At 40.3% G+C, this 24,013-nt stretch overlaps 1 protein-coding gene across 1 annotated transcript; it reads right to left on the bottom strand.

Moving 5' to 3' along the window:
• Positions 1-1,279: 1,279 nt before the first annotated feature.
• On the bottom strand, positions 1,280-21,211 carry ylpm1 (YLP motif containing 1). The gene is made up of 21 exons (XM_070849198.1): positions 20,395-21,211; positions 18,941-19,165; positions 17,613-17,801; positions 16,846-17,357; positions 14,087-16,627; positions 13,625-13,748; positions 13,261-13,396; positions 13,079-13,168; positions 12,795-12,975; positions 12,361-12,551; positions 11,957-12,111; positions 11,800-11,862; positions 11,457-11,576; positions 11,136-11,312; positions 10,955-11,038; positions 10,762-10,845; positions 10,600-10,674; positions 3,199-3,250; positions 2,484-2,605; positions 2,097-2,282; positions 1,280-1,595 (listed from the first exon to the last, which is right to left on the bottom strand). The coding sequence occupies exons 1-20, from the start codon at positions 20,941-20,943 to the stop codon at positions 2,136-2,138; spliced, it is 5,817 nt and encodes a 1,938-aa protein (XP_070705299.1). The 5' UTR covers positions 20,944-21,211; the 3' UTR covers positions 1,280-1,595; positions 2,097-2,135.
• Positions 21,212-24,013: the final 2,802 nt, after the last annotated feature.

Here is a 24,013-nt window from a genome sequence, read left to right as displayed (position 1 = left end):
AGTTTAGCTTTTTCATAAGACTGAAGAAAAATAAAATCACTACATCTGCACCGATCTCTCTAACTTACATTAATGTTATGAGTAACTGTGGGCTATCATAATGTGCATTAGGGATCATATATAGTTCTAATCAGCTAAATGTGGTACAAGTAACATCTTCATATTTTGACTTTGAATGGAAAAATGCAAAAATTAAAAAATGAAGAATTATCATTCTTGTCAAGCTGCATGAAACTTTACTTAGAAAGGGTCTGTCTGCTTTGGGACTGTAGCATCAAAACACAGGGAACTGGTCCTTTTCAGTCTTGCAATCACATTCTTACACCCTCTGACACCCACAAACCTGTTCAAGCCTCAAGTTTAGCTATATAGCTCACATATAATAAATGATTATGATTTCAAACTCTTGGGAAAAAACAGGCACCTTCAACTTAAGTGTTATTTCAATAAAATGGCAAATGCACCATCATTAGGGGAGACATTCCACTGAGAAGTTGTCATGTGAATTCTCTGAGCCAGCAGAAACACATGTACATGAAAACGAAGACAAAAAAAACAACCCAAGTTACCATTTACTATCTTTGATTCTCTTAATTCAATCACATGTAGTGATAAACCTGATTAAAAACTGTTTACATGGCTAGTAAAACAAATCTTCCCCCAATATTCCTGTTTACATGTAGCCATGCATACTCACATTGGAACAGAGTGGAAGTCAATGGATCCCCTTGTGCCATTTCTTTCTTTGCATCATAACAGGGTTTTCTACCACCTTCTTGAACGGGTTTATGCATATCCGGTAAACCTGTTGATAACCAAGTCTTTCAAAATGTTTAAAATCAGTTGTTTTTTCATCCAACTACAAACAGATGTTTCGCTTTTCGACATGCATCTCTACCAAAGGCTTACAAACAAACAGCACACAGTGCTGTCGGTAAATGAGACAGAGGCTACGTGACGCAAACTACGGTAAAAAGTCCAATTGAGACACATATGTCCAGAAGTTAAAAGAATGCAGTTAAAACCTGAATAATATCAGCATATCCCAAATGTGTTAAAGAGAAAATGCTACATTCAGAGTAAAGCCTAATTCAGAATATCTAGTTTGTATGACTCGTGTATTTGAAAAAATTTGAAATTTGGGATATTCTCTGGAATATTTGTGTGAACGTACTCACTGATTCATTTCTGGCTCATTCTGCCTCTACAGAGCGAACACACTATGGGCTTCCTGTTGATGAAGCCCAAACAGCAACTGAAGAAAGACTCCCTAAGTTGGTAATTTTACGAAACTTTTATTGTCTTTTTTCAAGTATGCATGGACCAAGAAGCAGTGCTACAGGTATACAGTACAGAAAGCATGACGAGTATAAAACGGCAAGAAACATGACTGCGTACAGGATACATGACCAGAAGAAGCTCAGAATCATAAGCTACAAATTCATTGGTGAATAACCGAGTGTCTGTTTAAAAATAAGAAAAGTCTATGCTGTATCCTTATCAATTAAATAACTAATAATTTGATAACTACTGGTGACTTCACCTCGATGAGTCTTCGCCACAAGTAAGCATCACTGTTTTCACATTCTGGACACCTGCAGGAGGGAAAAGAAATGATTGATAATATGGCCAAATACAGATTTAAGTTAAGTTCAAATTTTCTAAGTTCAAATTTTTATTGATATTTAGAGACTTGCAAATTCTTGTCTTTAAAATTCAAATATATCTAGAAACTCATAACTATTCCTTTACATGGAATTACCTGCTCCAACTATCTGTATCATTAAACAACTCATTACAGGTCTTTAAAAACTTAGTGAAGTTACTTTTAAATTATTCGTAGCATTTTATACACTCTTGTTTGTGCTTAAGCTTGGAGATGTAAAACAAGTCTTTTTGAAGAAACGACTTGCTTTTTTATCATTACAGATCTGCACTAACCAGTTCCATTTGTTTGCATTTAAGAAACTATGATCCATGAAATACAGGAGGGCATGTAATGAGAAAGGGCCTCAGACATGTTCTCAAGTGTATTTTCACAGCCATCAGTAACCTCTACAGCCATCCTAACAACATTAAATAAAAGAGTAACATACCTTTCACTGTAGGGAAAAAAGGGGGATAAGATCATCTTCTTAGAAATACTTGGTACGGTTGAGAGCTCTTTGTGCCAGCTGGCCGCTCTCATCCGTTATTCTCTCCCAGTCCGTTTGACCCACCACAAAGCCAATAGCGCGCTTTCGATCAGCGTCCTTCTGCTCTTCGAGATCAGCCCATCGAACCTTAACAGAAGGAAGAACAGCCAGGATGTTGTGTTATGACCAGGAAACGCATGAATGAGCATCACTCATAAGTCCGTTACATTATTTAACATTTAATGTTATACAAAATGGTGCATCTTAAATTTTTTACATTCAGTTTTTCTTGTTGCCTCATAGCAAACAAAACATTTTATGCACAGTAGCCCAGTGTTATAAATGTACCCTTTTCTTTCCTGGTTCGGACATGCGTGTGGCATAGTCGTCTGGCAGCTGAAGGTAGTGATCCAGGCCTGCCACGTCTTCACGTTTCCTCTTCCCACTGCTCCCCAGACCATCCAGCTTGTCTGTGTAAATGGAAGATTACTGCCCAGGTTAGTGCTGCCATCCCATGAAAAAAATTTCCGAACATCATCCGAACATTCATTTATCCATGAAAAGACAGAGTCAATCAGCAAGATCCGTTTTAGCACCGTTCTGCTGCACATTCGTGCTCTTAGACTTATGAGCATGTTTGATGTTCGCATGCGTATTGAGTTGAAAAATACCTATATGGTAAAGGTACTTTCCACTTTTTGGCCTTATATGCATGACATGATCTTTTAATTCTCTCAGTACATTCATCCTTTATAATAACACATTTCTTCAGATAAAAACAAAAGTGGGTTTAATGGAAGCGTGTTAAATTCGAAGAATCACAACATGCATAGCTTGGGTTGTTGTCACACTGTTTGAATGGAGGGCAACAGTAATCACTGTGTGAGTCACTGATGGGACCATTTTCTCCTCATGGACACGTCATACATAAAAACACAGCTACAAGACATCATAAACATTGCGAATCAAACCAATGTCGTAGTGTTGAAGAAGCCTCTATGTTACGGAGGTAAAAGGTTAGGTAGTCAGTCATAAATTAAAATAAATAAAAAAGAATACCTACCAAGTTTGGCCTCAGATGTGTCCATCTCCCATTTGCTTTTTGGAATGTAGCCCTATATTATATGAAGAAACACTGCAATGGTTAAACAGCTGGGTGATACAGGGGTGAGAGAGAGAGAGAGAAAGCAGGGGATGGCTGAAAAGAGAGGAGACTGGTTCATCAGTAGACAAAGACAACTGAGGGATGAGACTACATGACGACTTTTCTAGTTAATACATAGAATGTAACACTGACATGCAAATATTTTAATCTTGCAAGCAGAGAGTCACTAATGTGTTCAGGCTAAGCCTTTCCTCTTGGCTACATGCAATAGATAAATAGTGGACGACAGCTGCGGTCTGCTTTGGAGAACACTCCTTATTAGCCAAAGTGCTTTCCAAAACAAAATTTGTTTTTTGTTGCATGACATGCCTCTTTCTCCCCCCCACTTCCTGTCTGCCTTTGTGGTGGCCATCTAATAAAAAAAAGTTAAAAATGACCCAAATACAAGATTAAAAAACAAAATCAAATCACCTGTTTTGAGCTGAATGAAACATTTGACTGGTAAAATGGCAACTACATCAAATTATGTCTTTACAATATATTGAAAATTAAAACATTACAGGATAGTTTGTTAATCCTGGAGGAAATTATCTTTGATAGCTGCATGCTCCAGTTTTGAAAGCAAAGCAACACACAAGTCAAAATCCTGATCAGCGCTCATGTGACTGACGGGTGCAGTGCATCACTTAAAGAAATGGCACCTTTTAACAGGTGCAACAGATAAATGATTCTGTCTAATACAAGCTTAACTATGAGATGACACCCTGATAAAAGCTTAAAGCCTCTACAGCAAGTCATGAAATAAAAGTCACAACATCTGTCAAATTCTCATGATTTATCACCACTTATTGCTGGTTTTATGACCAAACATTTAAGTCAATTTATCTCTTTGTGTTCAGATTTTTTTTTCTTCTTCTTCTTCTATTTTTTTGTCTCCATCTACCTGATGTTTTTCCTTAACTCCTTAAGTCAAAACGTTTATGCAGGAGTGCCCTAATAATTGCAGCGCATTTTCAGTATCTCTCTTTAATGTTGCCTTCTAATAAAGTTAAGAACCTCCTCCCCACAAACAGAAGTATGTAATGTTACCACACCAACATTAATCCACCTCTGTCTCTCTAAGAAAAGCAACACTGGAATCTAAAGATCTATTCACAGACATGTTGAACGGGCGTGAACACTGCTTTGAATGAGCTCACACTTTTGAGCTTGAGGTCTTGTTGCTTTGACAGCAGCTCTCAATTAAGTTATAAGAAGCGAACTGAAAAATACCAGGCGTTTGCCAAATAGTCAAGAATCAAATCATGCTACCTGAGCAAAGAACGGGGCAAAGTTTTAAGAGGGAAGGGACGACAGAGTATTAAATGTTGGACTGGGAATATAATAAAATATGGCTGTTGCCACTTTAAGATATGTATTCTACACTGAAGTTATATTTATGCATTTTTTATTTGTTTGGTGACATTTATTAGTAATGTGCTGTGCTTATTTTATCATTTGGTTTGGTTTTCATTCACTTTTAAGATATAATCCATATCTGTCAATATGTAGTTTTGCACAAAAAAAGTATATATTATTAGCATATATTTTTTTGTGCAAAAGTTAACGCTGGTTGGTGATTATTCTTCCTGATTAGACCTCTGCTCCTGTGTGAGATGGGCAAAGCTCTGCTGGGACATTTGTGAGTCACAGAGATGTCAATCAAGCGCAGGCCGTACACGCCCACTCAGTGAGGACAGGAAGTCTAATAAGGCACTGTGTTGGAGCTTTAAAGATCTTTATTCAGTATATTTAAGGCCTATAATGTTTATTTTTTTGTAATAAGTGTGTAAAATTATGCTGAATATACCAATCTTGCTCCATTTGTTATGTGTACACATATGTAGCAAAGATATACTTCTGGAAAATCAGCTTAATCCACATTCAGGCGCTCTGGCTTCCAGAGTTTAGTACAAACCGAAGCTTGATAATTAAAGCTGAAGGATGGAGGCAAAGTCAAAGTCTGTTTGGATAATTCATAATAAAATAAACATGCTGCCTAAAGTTATTGTTGTTCTGCCACGTAGCAGCTGCTGCATGCTACGCTGTGCGGTAAAGTGCTTCACACTGCGCTCCTGTGCAACACTACATCACAGTTAGATGTGTTCACAGGTGCAACAATATCTGACCACATCCAGCTGTGATGCAGAGTGAAGTCATCTATAACAGGACTGAAGGTGCTACAGCAGAGTAAGATGGTGCAGCACCACTACTCTCATAATAATCATCTGATGAATGATTAAACACATTTCCTCAGGTAACATATATCTTTAAATATTTTTGTATATTTAGCTCCATAGAGGAGATTTTTTGAGGGACTGTAAATTAGCTTAAAGTCAGCGTATACTGGATGAATGATTAACGATTTCTTTCTGTCACAGCTGACTCCATCTTATTGTTCTGTCCTGAGGACACCAAACATGTTCGCAAGTGGGGACTCCCACATCACCATGCTTTGGGGCACAGATGGCCCCACTAGACAATGTCATGTCTGCGGCCTCTGGATGTTGTTGTTCTTGAGATTAAAGCTTTCGACTTCAGCCTATATTTTCTTTACATGATAAATGTTCAATCAATATAAATGTTCTCTCTTTGCAAACAAGGAACATTTATGTTGTATTTGCACATTTTGTATAATTGTGGATCAGTGCCCATGCTGTTTTTCTGTACAGCTCTTAAATCCCCCTAAAGGTCCGCTGGGGGACAACAAAACCTGGTCTGGGACCGCTTGATGCCTGAAACATCCTTTTGTTGTAAATATTTCTTATCTAGGTCGTCAGGAAAGATTTACAGCAAAAGAAGAAAGCAAAACTTTTTATACTCTTGGCTTATGAGCCACTGCTGTTATTTAGGATTATTATTCTAATTATTGCTCTTCTTATTATTCATGGTATACAGATGCAAACCTGGCAGACTTCAAAGTCTAACCCAATGCGATTCAGGTGCAGGATCACAATGCAGCAGTTTGAGACCTGCAGTTCAGACAGTTCAGAGTTTGGTTTAAGGTTGTTGTTGTAGGCATGACTTCATCCATTGACTGCTGCCAGAATCAAAATGAAAAGAAGTGGTTGGAGACGCGGATGCACTGTGTGAAACTGCAGGTCTTTACTGGCTGATAACAAACAAAGCAGCTTTTACGTTTTCATTCGAAGGCTACAGAAGCATTTGTTTTTCCTGGAATCTAACATTGAGTTTAATGCACACATCTTGAACCATTTCAGTCACTATTTTGAATGCAAAATATGTTTTCATCTTTTAATCTGGTAAATGATCCTTAATGATCCATCACAGCTAAACTCGATGACTCAGTGCAGGGTTCATACAGCTTTGTTAGTGTAAAAAGTACCTAAACTAAAAGTTTCAAGACTCTCAAAGCCTTTATATTCACATCTTAATTGTTACTATAAATTCATTTGCAGAAATTCCTTTATAACCATAGCAATGATGTAAATGAAGCATTTTTCAAGGTGTGTATTAAATTTCAAGCATATTTCTAACCATGAAAACATAATGGTTAAAATTAAACACTCTCAAGACTTTGTACAAACCCTGTTAATAGTGTAGTGGTATCAAATATTTAAAAAAATAACCAACAATTGACTGACATTTCCCTGCCTATTCCTCTAATACATACAAACTTTTAAATTGTCTGTACATACTGGAGTGTTCATTGAGCAAACCTACCAGAGTGCACTTAGTTCAGCCTGAAAATTATACCTAAACATTCACAGTAGATTTCTATAAAATCTTGTTAACAAACACTACAGTCACGTCAAAGTCAGCTCATTAAATGTGATCATCTATGAAGGCAGAGGGCACGGTTTATGTTTAAAATATAAGAAACATGACAATGCAGAGCTTGAGCATGTGATTTTCATGCAAGACTGTTCGACAAAGCGATCTCATGTTACTAGAGCAGCTCCATGTGCCAGTGGACATTATGCTGTTGTACCATATTAACAGAATTACGGTACCATGAGGCACTTATGGAGCCTTAATGGGATGAACCACTGGGCATCACAGCTAATATATGAAAAGTGGGTCGGATGAGTCTCCCCTACTTTTGAAAAGTACTTTTGTTTTTACCATGTCGAAAAATCAGTGGATTGTTTATCCACTCATTATCAAATCCATTCTGTTTCCTTATTGAGAAAATGCCCAAAACAATTTAATTCCATGCCACGTTTTCACCTTGTACCCACGTGGGTCAACCTGCAGATCGGACTGGACAGGTTCGCTCATTAGAAAACATCACAGGTTTGGGTCTGCAGTTTAAAAAGTGACACAGCAGTGTTTCGAATAGCCTTATCAATAACTTTCAGTAACATTGTATGCAATAGCCCATCTTCTTCCCTCTCTTCCCCTCTCTCTGTCTCTTTCTCAAACACACACAACTTGGAGAGTGTGCGCCGTCATTGATGGCCGGATGGGTCACACTGTCACCACAAAATCTTCAGGAAACGTATTGATCATTGAGAATCAAAGCTTGACATTTAACTAAATGATCATATTTTGTTAAAAGGTCTCTATACTGACTGCCAGAAGGCTCACGGCGTTTTATTTTTAGCAAAAGCATAGTATAAGCAAAGTATATTTAAAGTAATATATATATAGTATATATCAGTTGCTTGAGCCAAAAAGCTATTGATATCCAGCTAACTTGATGGATTTACTCAGACACATTCCTCAAACCTTTGCTTAGGAATTTAACACCATAATTTTTCATGAAAATAGGCAGATGGTTGTCATTGATGCCTTTTGTCATGAAACGTTTCCCTAAGCATTTATACGGAGTGCCTTTCAGTAGCAGTGTCGTGTGTAAATGTGTGTGTGTAAAGCCACAAAGATAACTGGTAAACAACATTATGTAGCGTTGACACACAGAGGTCAGGTACTGAAGTAGAAGAAATGAAGGGAGGTGAACGCAGTTTATTGGAGAATACATGGACGCACTTTGATTACAATTGTCCTGCATTTTACTCATGATTTGATTATATTAAAGATATTACTCTAACCCTAACATGCAACTGCGTGTAAGCAAAGAGATCCTCCAGTTTAAATAAACAGTGATTGGTTATTATTAAAGATGGCTCTGAATTAGTCATCTAATCACTTTCTGAGCTTTTTAATATCTTTAAATATGAGCTCAAAACAAACTTTTTTCTCATGCTAGTACAGCCAGATAAAAGTATCAAACCACCTATTGGAAAGAAATAACATCCACTCAGGTCAAAATTTTAATGCCTCCTGATGAATCTCTCTTTTTCATATTTCTCAAAATTAATGTAACTCATTAAGAGCATATGAAAACATGTAAAAGATAAAAAAGAAAATGTATAATTCATAATATATCATTTATAATAATTAATTAATTCATTTTAAATGGTATTTTGATATTGGGAACAAAGCCTACACAACAATGCAGTTTTATACTGAAGTTGTAGTCTGCTGAAAGCTTTCATACCACAAATGTTTAACGATGTGGATTACAGTTAATAACGGTGGCACAGGATCTCATGCTTGCAATATACTAAAGTAAATAAAATGAATTAAATAATAGTAAAATACTTCAAACAATTTCCATACATGAAGATTCTTCAAGATAAAGATAAAGCAATGAATTACTAGCAAACCCTAGTAAATGTATAAATGTTTTATATATTTCGTTCTGAACCACAAAATAATGACCTTTAAAAATGGTTAAAAATTAAACATAATGCAGCTGCATTCTTACCTTTAGTTTTTTAAAAAAGATTTTAAAGATTTCCTGTAAACGCATGCAGTATTTTCAGGTACTGTGTTCGGAGGAGTCAGTACTCACTGTAAATTACAGGATACTGTTTTTGAGTAGTTAGGCAAATATTTCATAATTCAGTTTCAATCAAACAGTAAAGTTGTGGGTCGGACAGCTAAACAAAGAGCTGAAACTCACTCTGAGGATCTTAAAAGATGAGAGGGGCATCATTCTCTGTACGTTCATCACTATGACTCCTTTAAAACCGCCATATCGTTTCCCATTGTCATGTGACACATTGTAAAAACATTGATTGTAGTCACTTCAAGGTGTAGCAGATTTGTTGTTAGGTATTTGATTATTAAGCAGCTGTGCATTTGCTGTTTTTTCTTCCTTCTTTATTCCTCCAATGAAACTATATTTTTCATGATCACAAATTCATTAAACTTGCCCAACAGTTCAGTTTTGTGCCAAGCTTTGAATACTCTACAGGGAAACAATCCCTGTGAAAGTGGTGCCATTGGGAACATTTTCATTATGAAACCTTCAAAACCTGTTGCTAAGGCAGAAGCTTCAAATGTTTCATGAAAATGTCAGCTCAGCTGTCCAACAACTGCACAGGGAATTGAAAATTTAACTTTTTTCTCAAGTTTGTTAAGATTTGTTTAAATAGTTTGTAGAACATAGGTGATCATATTTTCTTTTGTTATTTTTATTGCTTTGAAAATGTACCGTGTGCCTTGATTGAAAATCTCACGATCAATTTTCCTGCATATCAAAAACATCTTTGTAAAAATCATGTCAGAAAAATAATAAATGTCTTTTATTTATTTCTTTTGAAAGCTCAGAATTTTGAACTTGTTGGTGATTTCAAAATAAAAATCAATGAGCAACTGATTACGCATGTGAAATTTTAAATCAGACTAAACTGACATGTTTTTATCACCACAGTGTGAGTTCATTTTTCTTGTTCAATCCTGATTTTTTAATTATAATCTTTATTTTGTTTTAGTTTCTGTCTCTTAATAAAAATGTGCCTCCCTGTGAGAGAAAATGTGAACTTAGCAGAATGGTCCAGTTGTGCATGAGCACAATGCAGACTAAAGTTTTAAACACTTTGCCTGATGATGCTATTTAAGTAACCACATGGATTTTAAAACTTGATTTGAAGACAAGATTTATGAAATCGGAGCAAATATCTAATCAGGAAGCCTTTCAGCTGCTCCTTCAGTTAATGGACTGTTGCAGCTATAATATATAGACTGACAGTATTATTACTGTCTCAATCGTTATATTTTCTCTGTTCTGATCTGGTCTTCCTTGTAAACTTGATAATTACAAAATAAACATGCAACTACATAAAGTAGATTAGAATAAATCAACACATGACTTCACATGAATTTCACCTATTTTGTCCATAAAACCTGTCTAAAACTCACCTGGGCAATAAAACAAAACAAAATGATTAAAAGACTAATGGCTAGTGAGAATTTATGGATAAACCTTATGCAGTAGATGGAAGTACAAATAAGAGAAAATGTTTCTGAAAACTATGTGGCTATAAATTTAAGCTTTTCATGTCCTACCATGTCACCCTCTTCTTCCTCCTCCCTCTTGGGTTCCTTGGGCTCGTCATCGGGATTGAAGTCTTCCATCTCAACCTAATAACAGAAGCACATGTTAGTTCAGCTCAGCTACCCACAAAGCTCTATAATATCATGAGGACTGCCATGTTTTGAAGACCTCACCTCCTCTATAGCAGCATCCTGTAGCAGGGACCGGACATCCAAGCGCACCATATGACGCGGTGAAGGCTCCCAGTTGTTGGACATCTGTGTACGAAATGCTCCATTAACACGTGTATGCTGCAGGTATGAGCATTAGTGGACATAACTCTTAATACAGTATTATAGTCTGAGAGAGCTGACTGATCTTACAGACCTTCATTATGTCCTTGAGCGAGCGCCCGTGGACATTTCTCTTTGCACAAGTCTGAGTGTCTGCAGTGATTTCAGCGAGGTACACCTTGAAATTAAAAACAAAAAAACAAAAACAAAACCTCTTTAGCACAGGGCTCATTGGAGAAACATCTTTTCCAGACTCATCCATGAACACCACTCACCTCAAAGCCTTTCGTTTTGGCGGCGCTCCAGAACTGATCAAAATGTTTAACCCTGTCATTAATAGTGTCTAAAATGATAAAGGGGAAAAAGCCATCATCCAGAGTTTTCTTAAATGTTTTAAGCATGCTGCTCCGGTAGGTATCCTCCATCTCTGGCTCGTACTCGTACTCAAGGACCTGAAAAACAGATTTATTTTGTGTTACGTTGTGTGTGTGTTGTGTAAAATGTTAACAATAGCTGTAATACATCAGCCCGTCGCTGCTGCTCACTGATACTGAATTTGATTTCCAATTGTAAATTGTGTTGCATGCCAGACTCACCTTGGTTTTGACCCTTTTCCCTGTGTCTGGGTCCTTCTCAACTTTCTCGACCTCGGTCATGAAATAGTCGTCCAAAACAAGAACTCTTGGAGGTGCACCGCCACAATCGACTTCCTTATCCTTAACAATGTCAACAAGATTGAAAAGCAGTTCTTCACATTATTATTTGCTTTGTTACAAAAGCCACTATTTGTAATGCCAAAAAACATCTTTTTGAGAAGGACACACAAATATGCTGTCTGGCTATTGTTGTTAAAGTTATATTACACTATAACTACATTACATTGTTCTGAAGTCCTGATTAAGATATGAGGATGTGATTTGCTGGAATGACTCAACTCACCCTTATGAGCTTTGCAACGTGGCTCTTTCCGCTTCCTGGAAGTCCTCTCATTATGATGACAATCTGTTAAAATATATCACTTAAATAAGTACTCAATATTTTACAACAAACAATATAATATTGTTACATCAAGAAACATTGCAGCAGTAATTAGTACCCTTTCAGGCCGAGATAATCTGCCAGGAGGTTTGAGGATATCATCAATATTCTTGAACTCTGGCTTCCTCTCGACTCGTGGGGGTGGTTGAGGTGGAGGTGGGAGTGGTGGTGCAGTGGGAGGCCCTCGGTCCTCTGGATAACTTCTTCTGTCAACTGTACGATATTACTTGCAATTATTTGCCAGTATTGCTAGTATTTCTCTAAATGGCATTTTGTAACCATTACATATTTATTTTGCTGGTTGTAGACTGTTTGTTGATTCCTCTGTCATGCAACAAAGCTTATTTTAGTAAATATGAAATAAACTTGTGACCTGTGAGTGAGGAGTTTCAATGAAATTCTACCAAACACAACTGCAGTATGTGAATGCAGATCTGTTAACAGATGTGGGATTGAGTGTACCGTAAGGTGAAGAGCTATGGCTGTAACGCTCAGGCCCACTGCGGTCAAGTCCAGTGCGCTCATATGGAGGTCTATCGTAGCTAGGCCTTCCATAATGCTCATCTCGATCACGACTGCCACTTCGCTCCCTGTCTCGAAGATCCCGTTCTCTCTCCCTGTATGCCGAGCGTAAAGGAGGTGCCAGCGGAGGTCTATACGGAGGAGGAGCATTATTAACTTTCATTTTATCAACAGGATCTCTCGTTTAAAACTGGCACACACTGATTACTAATCACAAAGTATGACACAATGTGATATAGTACCTTTCTTCAACCATGGACTGTGTGCTTGAATCAAAAACAGACAAATAGAAAAGAATATTACATATGTACGGAAGCAGCACACCCCCCCAGCTTGGAAAAAAGGGTGTCAGAGCCACTGAGGGAACATGTTACCTCTCATCTCTCTCTCTTGGGGGATAGCGCTCCCTCTCAAATCTTTCTCTGTCATATTCAGGTGGAGGCTTTTCTCTGTACAATTCCCTCTCTCTACTGTAATCCCGGCGGTCCATGTAAGGGTCTGATCGTCTGTCATAGTATGAGTCTCTACTGTAAGGATCTCTGGGCCCAAGAGGTTCTGGGAGAAATTAAATGGTTCATCAATGAACAATGGTTAGAAAATTGCAAAAGCAAGCTCTGTTTGAGAATTGAAATATAACCTTTACAAGACTAAAACTCACCTTTTTCATAGCCCCTGTCTAATGACACCGGATCAGGCCTCAGCACAATTCTCTCGCCGTAAGAAATCCGCTCAACGGTGGTTCCAGGCTCTGAAATATTGAGTGTTGATGTCACCAACAAAGGCCTGAAACTTGATCTGTTTGTTAAAATGATCAAACGTGTTCATCTTCGCTGCTCATACCATGCCCGTGTCCATAATCTACAGTCTTTGGAATCACTGGAGGTGCGGGTGCAGCAGGCTGGTAATCTGTAGTCGCAGGCTTGCTGTCCCAGGACACATGTTCAGGTACAGCTGTCTGTGCTGCTGCACTCATGCCCTAAGGATGACAGATTTGATATGAAATAAAACTGTTTGAACAGGTTAATACAAAATGGCAAAGTAAAAATATAACTAAGAGTATTGTTGGCATCCTTTAGTGGCTCTACAAGCTGCCCATTACATGCCACGTGACCAGCATGATTTGGATTTGAACCAACTTGCATAATCAGCAATGCAATCTTACTAATGAGGCTATAGTAGCAAAATGTTAGTAAATATAAATTACCTTCAGAACATTCCTGACTTCCGGTGGGATCTCCAAACCAAGAAGACCAGCGGGAAGCTCAGGCAGGACATCAGCTGGTGCAGGCTTGGATTCAGTTCCACTTGTCTTCCCCTCCTGCAATTCCCTGTACACCCAAAAGAATCAAAGCCAAATTCACCTGAAGGTTTCCAAATATCTATTTGACTGCAAAGCAAAGTCGGTAACATACCTATAAACCAAATGGTAAAGCATTAACTAAAATAAAACAGCCCTCTGCTTTGATCATTTCTGTGTCCTAAAACACAGCTCCACTGTCTTTGGGCAGGAATCTCACAGGTACATATTTAAAAACCTAGGCAAATAATAACACTGCAATCTGTAAGGTTAGATACTGCTGGAGATAAATCAGAGTGTAATTGTTGTAATTGTAATTGTGAAACAAGCATATAAAGTATTAGTCAATGCTGAAAGTCTAGAAATTACCTTATAAGTTTAAGCTCTTGAGCAGCTTTCAAGATAATCTCATGTTGACGTTGGGAGAGTGCAAGTACATTTGCTCCACTTGCTCCTTGTGATGCCGGATCAGCTGAGCTCTCTGGCAAGTTTGTGACAGGTGCAGCAGGAGGTAACAGTGGAGGTCTATCCAAGGGAGGCTCTTCCCTGTGTTCTTCATAGCGAGCTCTACGATCCTCATAGTCAGCAGGATACCCTCTCTCTGGTGGTGGAGGAAGTCTTGAAGGCCTCTCCCATTCTGAAGCAGGTGGTGGTGGGTATGGTGCTTCTTCTTGCCGGTATGGTGGCTCGTCCCTGTACTCGCGAATTCTAAGTTCTCCTCTTCCTCTGTCATGCTCATCATAAGGATATGGGTGACCTCTTTCTCTTTCCTCTACCCAGTGGCCATCTCTGTAAGGCTCTGGGGCTGGCATGCGTGGGGGGTATTCCCTCTCAGGTGGAGCACGCTCTCTGTCCCATTCAGATTCATAGTACTTGGCCTCATGTTGATAATCATCAGGTGGATAGTCCTGTGGTGGCCGCCAACGATACCCGTCTTCCCCATGACCATAATCCTCGACAAAACCTTCATTATATCCCTCTTCATATTCCTCACGTGCTGGACCTGGCCGCCACATGCCTCTGGCCATTCCTCGACCCATAGGTCTCCTCCTCATTCCTCCAGTATCTGTTATCTCATGTGGAGGCAGAGGAGGGCCTCTGCCATGTGGTGGCTGCCACCCCAGTTCTCTTTCCATTCCTTCATCGTACAATGGCTCCTCCATAGATTCCATCATTTCGTGAGGTGGTGGCCCACGGCGCCTGCCTCTCCCTACATCGGGATGCATCGGATGGCTATGAGGGTCATGCCCATGGTACATGGGGTGCCTTGCTGGATCAATTTCGGTATCATCACCATCCATTCCATGGCCTAATGGCTCGTGATCCATTGGCCCATGTGCTGGGTGAGGGGGGCGTCCTCGTCCTTGGTGCATGAAACCTGGATGACCCCGTGGGGGACGACCCCGGCCAGGTGGAAATGGGGGTCTCATGCCTCTCATTGGAGGTCTCCTTTCTCCCCAATAAGTGTCCCCTTCCTCTGAGTAGTCCGCTGACTCAGGTTCTTCCCAGTGCCTGTCTATTGGCTCTCCTCTGCCCATAGGTGGTCCCCCTCTTCCCATGGGTGGTCCTCCTCGTCCCATGGGTGGTCCTCCTCGTCCCATTGGGGGACCTCCTCGTCCCATTGGGGGACCTCCTCTACCCATAGGGGGACCTCCTCTACCCATAGGGGGACCTCCTCTACCCAAAGGCGGTCCCCCTCTCCCCATAGGTGGACCTCCTCTCCCCATAGGCAGTCCACCTCTACCCATAGGGAGACCTCCCCTTCCCATGGGAGGACCACCTCTTCCCATTGGGGGCCCTCCTCTCATCATTGGAGGCCCTCCTCTCATCATTGGGGGCCCTCCTCTCCCCATAGGGGGTCCTCCCATTGGCTCTTCATAATACTCTTCTTCTGCTGTGAAGTGATGCTCCTCTGGCATCCACATTTCTTCAGGGGGCACCTCCGATTCCCCACCACCACACTCCTCGTATGATGGATCTTGCCAGCGATATTCTTCTTGATCTTGTGTCCCTATGTCCTCTTCAGGTGGCATGTAGTCATAAGACATCTCTCCCATCTTTTCCCCAAGCGGCACAGGGTTTGGCCCCCTGAACTCTCCACCGCCCCTCTGCCCACGTCCTCGCCCATGCGCTTGGACAGGCACTGGGGGCTGGCCTCGTCCCCCACCAGGCGGAGGCCTTGGAGGATCTGGTCGTGACTGCTTTTGCCCAGGCCCCTGTGGCTCCTTTTGGATTCCTGGGTGCTTTTGAACCACTGGGGGATTACTGTTTGTCAGTGGTCCATCTGGTTTGACAGGATTTTGTGCAGCAGTATTTTTTGATGCTACAGTAGAAGGAGCAGTTACAGGAGGCTTGCTGTTAACAGGTTTGGGTTTTTCACTATTTGTTGGTAATGTCTGAGGAATGGGGTCATTTTGGACAAAAAAGTCCTCAGTTCCAAGCAAGTTGTCATCGGTCAGGTCTACAGCATTTCCCTTTTTATCTGGATCACTTTTTTTTTTTTCGGGCTGTGACTGCTCAGCTGATTTTTCTGGAGCCTTGGAATCCACACTAGCAGGTTGTTTAGGAGCTGATTCTGGCTTGGGTTGGGGATCTTGCTGTTGTATTTGCTGGGGCACAGGTGGGCATTCAAAGCGAGGAGGGGGAACAGGGTGCCTTGGGGGCTGTTCAAACCTAGACTGCTGTCCAAATCGAGGTTGGTCAAATCTGGGGGGCCCATCAAAGCGCTGGCGTGGATGGTCGAACCTTGGGGGACCATCAAAGCGCTGCTGTGGTTGGTTGAACCTTGGGGGACCATCAAAGCGCTGCTGTGGTTGGTCGAACCTTGGGGGACCATCAAAGCGCTGCTGTGGTTGGTTGAACCTTGGGGGACCATCAAAGCGCTGCTGTGGCTGGTCAAATCCACTGGGACTAGTAAGACACAGAAATTGTCATAAAACATCACTATTACTATTATTAACATAGGTTTTCTTTTAGGGACACTAAGGGATAGCATAACGTTATAAAACCATACATATTCATTATAAACAGGTCGTGTACATAATTTCAATATCCCATTCTCTAATGTAACAATTTTCATTCTAAAAAAGTCATGTCAATCACAGTAGGAAGAAACAATCCCTACTGACCGTGGACCTCTACTGGCGTTGAAGCTTGGTGGCTGAATGGTGGGGGGACCTGGGGGTCTGACTATGCCTGCAGGCCCAGCTCCTCTTACAGGGGGTCCAGCAGGTGATTCTGACTGTGGCCCAAAGCCAGTGGGCCTTGGAGCTTGAGGTCTGGGACCAACAGCAACAGGGGAATGCTGCATACCCGTTTTTTGTGACTGCTGTTGCATTTGCATGTCTTGTCCAGGGTACTGGGGATACTGTCCCATCCCCCCACTACTGTACTGGCTTGAGGCAAAAGGCACCATGGCAGAGAGCGTAGCCACCCTTTCTTGAAGATGAGCATTGGTGGCGTTCATCTGATCCTGCCATTGTTTCCATTGGTGCTCATAGTCCTGCAGCTGGTCTTTGTGGGGATAGGTCTGGAACTGCTCATGCCACAGGACGAAGGAGTGATTCCAGTCTTGGAATAAAGGGTTGAACTGCTGCTGTTGCATTTCATAGTGCTTCAGCTGCATTTCAGCAGACATTGCCTGAAAAAAGAGAAGATGCTGTTCATTTTTGGTTAAAGTATTATCATAGTTACATATAGAACAAACAAATCACAGAGACACATGTATGAATGTTTTCATGGGCATCAAAGAGGCTGCTAGGGTTGCACAGCTGAGTTGTTGCATTTATAAACACTCTCATAAAATCTTTTCACTTCTTATTTTCTGTACAGATCATCAAACCAGGGGAAATAAACATCCAGACAGTACTTGATGACCAAACTACCATTTACCTACCTGTAGGTTTGCAGGTTGCTGAACCAGCTTTTGGTATTGTTCCAGGATCTGCTGAAGCTTTTCATGTTGTTGCATGAGAGCCTGGTATTGTATGCCTGCTCTCTGCTGCTGCACCTGTTGCCACTGTGCTGCTGCAGCCTGTAACTGCTGGAGGCGGGCAGCCTCTTCTGGGTCTTGTGGGACCTCAGCCTTTGAACATAAACAAGGCAAGATTGGAGCAAAACATCTTTGAAATTCACAAACAATGTGTCTGATAGTTTAATAATGAAAGATGTGTCATTTTTCAGTACTTTTTGAGTATGGCTTTCCAAACTGTCAAACACAGAAAGCTGGCACCAAATGATGTTATTGTATATTGTCATTTGATGAGGATGCATTTAAACGTGTTAGCTTACATAATTGATAAATTCATTTACAATCAGCAAAGCTATGTAATTAAACAATTTAGTACAGATTCCAAAACTCAGGTATCACATGAAGAAATTTCAAATGATTCCTTGTCCTACAGATAAGGACAAGGAGGGTACAAATACGCATACGAGGGTATCACTTTACTTCTGTAAATTACACTGGGCATGTGGGACAATTAAAATAAATGGGGAGGGTCATTACTATAACTATCACCATTACAAGGGGAAAAGGGAATTAATGTGCTTATGTTCCACGAATTTCACACATTCATGAAATGGCAATCATCAAAAAGATTTGGGGTCAAATATCTATGGACATGATGATGGCACAGTGGGAGGTGGGACTTACTGTGTCTTTAAATGTAGGGGATTTTCCTACATTTTCACTCTGTAAATTCATGCAAACAATATAAACAATGTTTAGATCCAGTAAGAATCCAATATCTCAGGCATAACAACTAAATTTGGAGTGTTCTTAAAGGTTGTCAAATACAGCACTTACAAAAGCACGTGAAAAAATACCAAAAAAGCTTTACAAAAAGCAGTAACACAATTATTAACACAGTATCACTTCATTGCACGAAAACACACCTGAGGGAAGTCATTTTCACCGATCTAGGGTACGTGTATGGTTCAATACCACAGGTATGGACAATTTGAGTACACCCCAAATTTGAATTCACAAGCAGTATCCTGACAGCTAAAACCTACAATCTTACATACTATGACCGAAGTGTAAGTGTGTGTAAGTGTAACCTCAGTTTGGCATACTTTCACATACGTACAAGACATTTTAACAATCGTTTCCACATATGCTGCGGGACTCCTCTGATATGTAAAAATGATGGAATTCCCCTTTAACTGAGACAAGTTTGAATTCTTGCTCACACACCTCTGTAACATTTTAAGAGTACTTACTCTTCCGTCCTCAGGAGGTGGAGGTGGTACTGGGGGCTCCTCTTTGGGGGGAGGTGGAGGAGGTGCACCTTTCGGTGGATCTGATGGAGGAGGAGGAGGAACTGCTTGGCCCTGTGTCGGTGGTGCTGCAGGACAATCACCCTCTCTCTGATTCTGTTTGGCTCTCTCTTGCTTTAACTTCTGTAGATTTTGAAGATGTTGTTTATACCAAAGCTGCTGCTGCTCCTGGATGAAAGAATTACAAGGACATCTGTCAGAAACGCACATGGGGAACCTTGTTCTCTTCATTTACTTGATTTGTACTCCGACTTCAGTAATTTGCTGAGGTGAAAAGGTGCACAAGTAAACATTTTGACATATGGCCTTTACAAACCTGACATGGTAAACTCTCATGCTAACACATATTTAACACTTAAATTATTTTACCAGTCTTAAATTGCATTTTACTCGCTAACATGCTTTCATATTGACCACATTGGACTTCTGAAATACTGCTGAATTAAATGAATATTCTACACTAATATTCTGATTACTTTGAGTAGCTTGTCCTTTATGTATTGAAGTTCTGTCTATTAAGTCTAAATAAATCTGTAAATATGCTGAAATGTATTACACATTAATAACAAAGACACAACCTCTCCATTTCATTGTCAGCAACACAGTCTTAGGCTACATATATGTATAACATCCCAGATTTTAGACTGAAGTGTCTGGTTTCTTGCATTACTAATTGGACTGTAAAGACGCATTTCTCAAATGTGTTGTGGGGTCAAGAATATCCACATTTTGTCATTCAAGCAAAAGGCAACATTCAAGCACTTTCATTCATTATTTTCTACTCTTATTTTGAAATCATCTGCTGGTAGTCTTTGATTAAAAAGGGAACAAAACTTTAACAACAACGCAAACGGTTCTTTTTTAAACCTAATCTTGTCACACTGTCACCAAGTCCAATCAATATTCATACTTTAATATATTTTACATCTGGCAAACCCAGAGCGTACCCTCCACATACCCTGACTCATTCCTGTGGATATATGAGGCAGGTTTGATACAAAGTGTGAATTATGGTTCTGAAACCAAATCTTACACTAATTGTACTGTTTCAGTCTACATATGATATGATTTATACCACACACCATATATGTGTAATTCCAGACCCTTTGACGTCTTTATCAGTTATATGATTTTCAATATATTCTTTTTCCCATTTCTTCATCATGCATGAGGGCACACAAGAATGAAACATCCTGCCACCAAAACAACACAGACACATTTAATGGCTAATGCTTGATGAATGCTGTTACACTGGACGGACGGCTTACACAGGAGGATCATTTATTTTCTTCGTGTTTGGCTATAAGTTCTCGATGCAGTTGGAGCAAATACATTGATGGAACTTGATGAAAAGTACATACCAAAATACGTGAACAGAAAAAGATATGAGACATTACCTGCAGAGGTAAGGATTTGTCGTCTTCTGTCGTGGGTGAGTCTTTGTTGGTGGCCTGTTTGGCTTTGGGGGCTCCGCTGTTGTCCGGTGGCTTCATCGATGGGGGCTCTGGAGGAGGAGGGACCGGCTCGTTGGAGTTGGGTTGTGCTGGAGGCGGAGGAGGCTGTGTGTGACCTCTCGTCGGCGGGCCAGAGGTATCATCTTGATTAAAGTACGGCTGAGCTAGAGCACTGCTGTCTGAGTGTCCTGTTCCTTCTGAGTGCCACGATGACCCTGAATACCCCCCCGAGTGTCCCCCACCGTACCCGCTGGCATTGTTGCCGTGATGTAGCACAGACTGAAGCTGTTTCTGGTGCAGCATCTGCAGCTGCTGCATCTGCTGGAGGTGCTGCTCCTGCAGGCTGGAGAACAGCGAGCCGCCGGAGGGGGCCTCGAAGCCACCGAACCCCGCTGCTGGACCGACGTGGCCGCCACCAAGCGGCTTACGGGGCCCAGACCCTCCAAAGTTTTGCGGCGGGGGTCCACCAAAGTTTCCCCAGGAGGGGTACATTGTTAAAAGGCGAGCTGGTGTAACTTAACGTTACACGGCCTTTGTGCTCACACGCAGCCGGGCCGGAGAGGCTAAAGAAGCTAACAGCTAACACCGACCAACCATGTATAAAGTGGAGGGCTACATCACGGGATAATAAACACCACCTCCGTAGTAAGAGACGGCTATCCACTAGAGAGAGTAATTTACACGTCCAGCTTTGTGAACATTTGTTACAGACACGTTTAGAAACGGCAATTGATAAACGACAAATGCTGCAGTGCCAGGCTCACACTGATGACGAAAACACACGTCATCAGCTGACCACTTCCGGTACACACATGATTTACATTCAGGGATTTTATTAAATAGAAAAATAAATGTTATAATGAAACATTTTATTCACAAATAGCGTATTTCTTTCTCAGAGGACACCCACGTTTAATCTTATTTCACATTTAGTGTTGGTTTTACATGTATGGAAACTCCCAATCTAGACAAAAACAATGAGAATATACACAATTCCTTAATAGCAGCAATTTATAATAATTATTTTTCTTTATTTCTTTGTTCATTTTTTTATATTTCTCACTCACTATTCTTGTCTCTTTGATTGGATATTTTCTTGTGTACAATTTGATTGTTCCATTACATTACCATTTACATTGTTAAACATTATAATTATCATTATTCAGCTAAGTTGTCGTAATAATAGCAGCAGTTGTAGCATTCAAATGCACACACACCATAAGATAGAAAAGGCACACATAAAAAGGGCTTAAAATGAAATAAAGTGAGACATTTTTGTCAAAACGTCTTCAGCATTGATTTCCACTGCTGGATACAGCTAATGCATCAAGCCCTGCAGCTGACCCTGGATCTGTGCTCATACCACAAGAGGGAGACATTTACAAAGACATTTCTACTCAACGAGGAACCAGTAACCTGTAAAAAATCTGAAACTGTCTATGCCTTATGTGAAACAACAACAATAGTAATAATATTAGTCATAATAATAATAATAATAATAATAATAATAATAATAATAATAATAATTCTAATTCAAATGATCACATCCAACTAATTCTCAACTGTAAAAACAATTAATGGTAATGAAAACACACCAGGCTGCAAACTGACGTAACATAACAGGATAAATGAACATCAATAATATATGTAACTGCTCTGATTATAATGGATTCCATATGAAACAATGAATCAAAAATAGCCTCAAACATTATTTAGCATAGGCCGACATTATGAGTGTCCATACAGTCTACAGTAGTTTGTTGTCAGAGACTCAGGGACCAACTGTGTGAGTTCAGGCTGTGTTTAGCAACAGAGAGGGTAGGGTGGGAGGGAGAGCAGTGGGAGGTAAAAGACCACTGACTTTAGGTTGCCCTTGAGGTCTGATACACATAAGAGTATTTTTCTCTTAAGATCACCAGTAAATCTGTATTAATTTTGACCAGAACCACTTAAAAAGAATCGTTAAAGTGGATTAATCAAGCCCGTCCTGTTTAATGTCTCCCGTTAATTAGTTTGTCAGCAGTGTTTTAATATCGCCTAATGACTTCATATTTCACTGATGACATTAAAGGGGTGTTAAAAGAGGGGAAATGGTCCATTCAGGATTCAGTTCTTTCGCTTAAGACGCCCTCGATGAATAAGACAAGGTCACGGAGGCCTAGCCTTTAGGGAGAGATACATTATCAGGGGATGGGGCTGGGAGAAATCCCATAGAGGAAGCTCTCTCCCCTCTAAAACAGCATGACGGGCACAATGTGATACAGTTCTGTCTTAGAACAATACACTGCACAGGGAATTCATGATACAGCTTAGGGCAGCCACGCTGTATAGGATGGCAGGATAGCCCCACAGTGTACAATAATACTGATACTGGGGACTGATTCCTGAAGCTTTTTGGATGTTAAACTGTTCATTTTTGTTGTATATTGATAACAATACAATTTTTTCTTGGCCATTTTTGGTGAACATATGAGAGACATTTTTTTTCAGATGCTTTAGAAGCTAGCCCTTTTCAATCTTCATCAGCACTTTGCAAAGCTTTCTAAGCAAGATCAAAGAAATCAGAAATCGTAAAGTTGTAGCTCACAGTATTGAGGACACTGCATTTTCTCTGTGATGAAAATCCTATGTTAAACAAAATGCTCAATGGAGGCTAATGGATCCCAAACAAGTCCATGCACTGCTTCCAAAATGCTTTGTTTGACAAATCAATTTTCCCATAACCCGGTGAGGAGAAAAGTGATGCGGATTGATCGCCCCCCCTGACTTTGTTTCCAGAATATTGTTTGATGGCTGGATAGATTAATTGGTATGACATTTGAAAGCCTTCTCTTGACTGTCAGCATCCAAGCCTCTATACGGCAATCGAACCTCGGTCTAATTGTCTCCTCTGTAATACCTCACTTCACAAATTAGAGACGGTGCCTCTATAAACTATTCCCAATGTAAGACCCAAACAACATCACACTGCTCAATCAGACACTGGTTTGAATAGGGGTGATGCTGGGCTGATAAGATAGAGCGCATTAAAGGGCATCACCCAAAGCGCTGCGCCAGCACATCTTCCTCTCAGCACAGTAGATGTGAAATATACAAATAAAATCCCAGCAGCTGCTCCAAGTAAATACGCTCCAGACTCGTTAATCTACTGCAGCTCATGCTATCTGAATCTTAGTTAGGAGGCAAATTTGAATTAGGACAACTACAGTCAGGAACACGAAGGGAAAATCATCTCAGTCAGTGACCTTGAGAACACTGGTCAGCTGTGGAGTTTTCAGATTTGGTATTTAAATGTGTTTTGTGTTTGTTTGTTTGTCTATGCGTGTAATGACTTAATCAAGATTCCTCTTCATAAAAGGCCTTTTTTAAACAGAAAAGCAGGTATAAATGAAAAAAAATGAAAAAGAATCATGGCTGGATTCCATTTAGCTGCTGCAATTTCAGGCCCCTGCTATTGTGCGTGCTGGCTCACTATCATCATCACTGTCATGACTTATCGGGACACACAAATTTCACAGTGCCATTGTTAATGTTACAACTGACACCTTTTCCTACAAGAAGC

Source organism: Pempheris klunzingeri, chromosome 18, assembly GCF_042242105.1.
Source record: "Pempheris klunzingeri isolate RE-2024b chromosome 18, fPemKlu1.hap1, whole genome shotgun sequence".
In the NCBI taxonomy this organism is placed as follows: domain Eukaryota; kingdom Metazoa; phylum Chordata; class Actinopteri; order Acropomatiformes; family Pempheridae; genus Pempheris; species Pempheris klunzingeri.
This window is presented reverse-complemented; position numbering and strand designations above follow the sequence as displayed.

What these genes read in the sequence shown, in the direction of transcription:
- ylpm1 (XM_070849198.1), bottom strand. Translation starts at nt 20,943, where the DNA reads ATGTACCCCTCCTGGGGAAACTTTGGTGGACCCCCGCCGCAAAACTTT. An exon ending in AACGCCAGTAGAGGTCCACG is followed by an intron (nt 16,628 to 16,845) that starts GTCAGTAGGGAT and finishes GTGTCTTACTAG; the next exon opens with TCCCAGTGGATTTGACCAGC. An exon ending in GGAAAAGGGTCAAAACCAAG is followed by an intron (nt 11,313 to 11,456) that starts GTGAGTCTGGCA and finishes TCTGTTTTTCAG; the next exon opens with GTCCTTGAGTACGAGTACGA.